General features: G+C 34.7%; 2 protein-coding genes across 2 annotated transcripts; both read right to left on the bottom strand.

Moving 5' to 3' along the window:
• Nucleotides 1-242: 242 nt before the first annotated feature.
• Nucleotides 243-1187, bottom strand: LOC130565225 (olfactory receptor 52K1-like). Its single transcript, XM_057351812.1, has one exon. The coding sequence runs from the start codon at nt 1185-1187 to the stop codon at nt 243-245; it is 945 nt and encodes a 314-aa protein (XP_057207795.1).
• A 1394-nt stretch (nt 1188-2581) lies between these two features.
• Nucleotides 2582-3526, bottom strand: LOC130565096 (olfactory receptor 6N1-like). Its single transcript, XM_057351653.1, has one exon. It carries the CDS (start codon nt 3524-3526, stop codon nt 2582-2584), a length of 945 nt encoding a protein of 314 aa, XP_057207636.1.
• Between the last annotated feature and the right edge of the window lie 1929 nt (nt 3527-5455).

Below are 5455 nucleotides of genomic sequence, written 5' to 3'. Positions count from 1 at the left end.
TCTTCATCCATTGTTCTACTTTCATGTTCAAACACATAACATCACACATTTACATTTTTCAGCTGAATCCAAGAACAATGGTACACACAGGTTTGGTTGCACTCATAGTTGGTACATATACCTTTGGAAAAGACATTTATGATATTTTCAGAAATTAGGATAAAATCATTTAGCCTTATCTGTCTTTTCTAATCATGTTGATAGTTTAACTAAATTAAATTGTATACATTCATCTTATTTACTTACTCAGGAACATGGGCAATTTTTGACCGTCGAAGCAAGCACAAAATATGTTTGCGTATTTCTGGCAAGTTTAAGCCATAAATGAGAGGATTGCAAACAGGTGGAAAAACAAGAAATTCCACTGAAAAAACTAAAGCAGCAATCCTGTACTTGTCTGAATCCAGTCGACTTAAAGCAATATCACAAAAGGATGCCACAGAGTAGTTAACAAAGCTTATAATGTGAGGAAGACACGTTTGCAATGCTTTGCCTCTAAATTCTTTGGAGCTTTTCTGACAAATAATCAAAATTCTGACATACGTGTATAAAATGAAAAAGGCAGGCAGAAAAACTGTTGTTGTTGCCACAAACAATCCAATAATGTTGTTATTCGAAGTTGAAACCCCACAAGAGAGTCGAACCACAGACCAGGTGGAACAGTAAAGTCTGGCTATGTCAGTCCCACACAAAGGCAATCTAGCTGTTAAAAAAATAACAAGGCCCATAGAAAACATCCCATAAAGTGATGCTATTCCCATGTACAGTGTTGTTACTTTTGAGTTCATAAGTCTGTGATATTTTAAAGGATGACAAATGGCAACATATCTATCATACGCCATCAGAGTTAATATAGTGTATTCAGATATTGCGTATGTATAAATTATATATATCTGAACAAAGCACGCTGACCTGGAAATAACATTTGTATCAGAAAGGATATCAATTATTATTTTAGGAAAGAAACCAGTTGAGCCATAGTGGTCATTGACAGACAGACAAGTTATTAATATGTACATTGGTTCATGAAGACTTCTTTCCTTAAACACAACATATAAAATAATGACATTAAATAATACAATTACAAAATAAACTAAAAGTGTCACTATTAGGATGAAATATCTGAGGTGAACAAATTCCTTGAACAAAGTGAAATAAAAATATGAAGGCATGGTTCCATTCTCCATCTGGTCACTTTAAAAAGAGAATATAAGTGTCACTTGTCAGTAGGCTGTATTTAGGAACCAACCATGAATTAATTTTGATGGTCTTTTTTGAGGTAGTTGGTCTGCAAATTGAAGGGAAGTTTGCTAAGTATTTTCAGGCAGATGGTCGTTGTCGTCAGTTGGAGGCAGATACAGCAATTGCTGTGTAACTAAGCCATTTATATATCAAGTATAGATGATCATCAGAGGGTCAGGAACTCACTGTTAGCCCCTGCTGGTAGATAAATTGAACTTCATCCTATTATGGCAAAAAGATATGAAAGATTTTGGAAGAGTTCCTAAAATAAAAAAAAGATAAACAAAACTTCATCCTGCATAAATCAGACACTCCAGTAATATTTTGCTCTCCGAAGGGAGCTTCGGAGTGAAAACAATCATGGCCGCCATACTGAAGGGTCGTTCCAAACTGAAGTGCTGATAACTGGCCACTTCAAAGGGCCCTTCAGAATGAAGGATTTCAAAGGATACAACTAAAGGACACTTCACACCCCCATGATTCTTTGTGTTACAACGGTGCACCCTAATGGGCATGGGATGAAGACGCAGAAGGCCACTTCAAGAAACTCTTTTATTTCTTCATAATCTATAGTACTGCATATTACATGTATTTATCTTTAATATTCTTGTGTTTGTAATCAAAATGGGTAAATGATTTTGTTAAATAAATGCATTAAATTCAAAGAAACTGTCAATGCATGTTTTTTCTCGGTTTATCAACTATATTTGTCAGTCATGCCATTTCATAATTATATATACAGTAGCATAGAAGTGACCTAAAACTGAGCCTGGTCATAAGAGCCTTTGCTTTTTTATGATAGTACAATTTTACAAGTTTGCTCCAAAATCTCATCAATATCACAATTTTTAAAATATCATTACCAAAAAAACATGAACTAACATGAGTTTTAGCTAACATGAACTATCAATGAGCAATACTTCTACAACATTTATTTATATTTGCTCATGTTAATTTTAGCATTTACTAATTGACTGTTAAATTTACTGATGGGTTAAGTGTTAATTAAGATTGTATTGGTGTTAACTCTTTTTGACAAAGATTATTATATCACGTATTGTTAATGTTAGGTCATGCATTTAATGTTTACAACCTTATTGTGTTATCAAAAACAGACTGTACAGCATAGAATTTAACATGAAAAAAAAAAAATAACTGAATGGCATGTATACCTTGTAAGAATTAGGTATAATTGTGCTTTATTTAATGTTTTTGTCACAAAACATAAAAAAAACAAAAAATATTCACATCATCAAAAAGATTTTCTTAATTACACAGTAGTCTTGTTCAGAATGTTTAATCACAAATTATCATCTTTGGACTTCGGATGACACTTTACTTAGATATTCCCACTTGTTTTTTTTAAAAACACTCTCATGACTTGCTTCCGTAGTGCCGTTAGATTTAATCCGTAAATAACAGGATTTAAAATAGGGGGTATGAGGAGGAATTCCAGTGCCATGAAGTTACGGACTCCTTGCGGCAAACTCTTTGAGCCATAACGGCTGTAAAGTACATCAAACAGCAAAGCAAGAGTCACATTGATCAGTGCGAGCAGATGTGGAACACACGTCTGTATAAATTTGTGTCTCCCCTCCATTGACTTTCTGCATTTTCCAATCAAGTGGATGTATGAGGAAAATATCAATACTGCATGAGCAAAGTATACAAGAAGTACAATGTACCCAAACACATTATTTACAGTGTTAGAAAAACAAGAACGTTTTGCAATGGCCCAATTTTCACAATATAGCTTTTCAATACTCGAGCCACATAAGGTGAGTCTTGATGTTAATGCAATAAGAACAGACATACAACAAAATGGAGCCAGCCAGCAAAACAAGATACACTGAAGAACCCTTTGCTTGGTCATTTTTGCATGATACTCCAGCGGTCTACATATTGCCACATACCTGTCATATGCCATCACTGTTAATGTTGATAAGTCACACAAAGCAGATGAATAAATGACAAATATCTGAATCAGACAACCAGCATATGAAATGACATGGTATTCACATAATAAATCATACATGAATTTAGGGTAGAATCCAGCAGTGCCAAAAAGTGCATTCATACACAAATTACAAATGAACACATACATTGGCTCATGTAGCTTCCTATATGAGATTATAACATAAATTACAATAACATTACAGAACACAATCAATGGATAATACAATGCTGTCAAGGAAAAAAACACATATCTGTTTTCCATCGTTTCATTCAGGCCAGAGAGTGTGAAAACTAAGACACTAGAAGTGTTGTCCAGTGGTAGCTGCATCTGTAATTAAATGCAATAATTATGCAGTTTTTCATAATTTAGTTTTTAAAATCATTTAATTCAGTTAATAATGTTATGTTCAGCTGTTCTCAGTACAAACACATTAAATTGTTGAAATCTTACCACAGTCCCTGACTGTATGCTGACTGTCATGTCAGATGTGGCTTATATATATATAATGTAGCCTATATACATGAAAAATGTCTCATGCTAATTGACTTGTTTTTGACCACTCAGAAGACTTTTAACAATCTCTCATGAGAATTCATTCAGTTTTAATCGGATTCAAAAATTGCAATAAAATACAATGAATGAAATAATAAATGTAAAATGTGCTGTGTAATCAGAGATTTTTGAACGATGAAGGGAATTTCACTTACAGATCACATTGATTTCTGTGTAGATAAGATACTATAAATATGTAACTACTTTGTGAACAATTATGTTGCTTTATTTTCAGTTTCATTTAGAAAGAGATCGAGGGGTTGATTCTCAGGGAACAAATATTGATAAAATGTCTACACTGAATGCATTTTAGGGTGGGTTCACATATGGGATGTTTGGTTCGGTTAAAACGAACTCTGGTGTGATTGCTCTGTTAGTGCGGTTTATTTGTGTGAATGTGAACGCTGCCACCCGAACCCTGGTGCTCACCAAATAAGCGGACCGAGACTGCTGATAAGATGTGTCTCGGTCCACTTTCAAAGGAACTCTGGCGAGTTCGATAAAAACATGAATGCAACACAGACCAAAGGCATCTAACTGAACCAAAAACAGGAAGTGATAACAAGATATGACCCGAAAATCAAATGAGTTGGTAATATAAAAGGAGTGTTTATTACATCTGTGCTTGCGCGTGTAACGGAGGAATTCCTGGCGCTGTTTTGACTGCTTTAAACACTTCGTGAGGTCTGCACGAGTTACCGGCTTGCTACCCTCATATGCGCAGGCATTAACTGAGCATGTATAACCCAGCACACAGCATTGTTTTGGATGTCCGGTAAGCAGAGGTGGGTAGAGTAGCCAAAATCTTTACTCAAGTAAAAGTACAAGTAACTAGAGAAATTGTTACTCAAGTTAAAGTAAAAGTCACTATTCTAAAAATTACTTGAGTAAAAGTAAAAAAGTATGCAATGAAAAAACTACTCTAGTAGCTAGTTACTTAGTTACTTTGTATCTGATTATATAGGCCTACTACATAAAATTAATATTAACGGCAATATTTTAATATTACACTTTAATCAGTATTTTTAATTATCATAAGCAGATATCTTTGCAATATACTAGAGAGACTAAAGAATAGACAAACACAGAAGAGACAAGCATTTCTGTAAATTTCATCTAGTCCTGATGTCAATGTAGTTTACACAACTTATTTAGAATAATAGACCATGTCAAACTAAAGCATGAACTAAACTCAGAGCATTTCCTAAGATGATCTAGAACATCTGCAGTGCTCTCTTAAATGAATTACACATTTTTGAACAAAGTTCATGTTTTCTCGTGTTGTGTCACGTGTGTTTTGTGAAACGCTCTTACTTGTAAACAAACAGTAAACAGTGAACCACACGCCCATCAACAAATTTTCTTCCTTCTGTTCTTCAAATGTATATTTCTGCAAGCCCACGTCTCTGTGTCTGACAGGTAACGCGCATGTTGCTGTGTCTGACGAACAGGTCGCGCGGGTGCGCGCATATGGCGGGCATTTATCATTGCTGGCAAACAATATGACACATTTGCAGTTTTGATTGTATAGATATAGATTAATATCCACTTCATCCAACGCTCTTTGTGTTCTGCGTGTTCTTAAGTTTCGCGCTACGAGGAGTGAGTAATCCTGCTTCAGATCGTGCTGCGAACTGAACAAATCGTTTGAACTGATTCATTAGCCTATTCAAATGGTTTTGCCATTTGTTCAATTAATGCTTT

This window comes from Triplophysa rosa, linkage group LG14 (assembly GCF_024868665.1).
Source record: "Triplophysa rosa linkage group LG14, Trosa_1v2, whole genome shotgun sequence".
NCBI lineage: Eukaryota > Metazoa > Chordata > Actinopteri > Cypriniformes > Nemacheilidae > Triplophysa > Triplophysa rosa.
This window is presented reverse-complemented; position numbering and strand designations above follow the sequence as displayed.

Coding starts and splice junctions, on each gene's coding strand:
- LOC130565096 (XM_057351653.1), bottom strand. CDS start 3,526: ATGCAGCTACCACTGGACAACACTTCTAGTGTCTTAGTTTTCACACTC.
- LOC130565225 (XM_057351812.1), bottom strand. CDS start 1,187: ATGGAGAATGGAACCATGCCTTCATATTTTTATTTCACTTTGTTCAAG.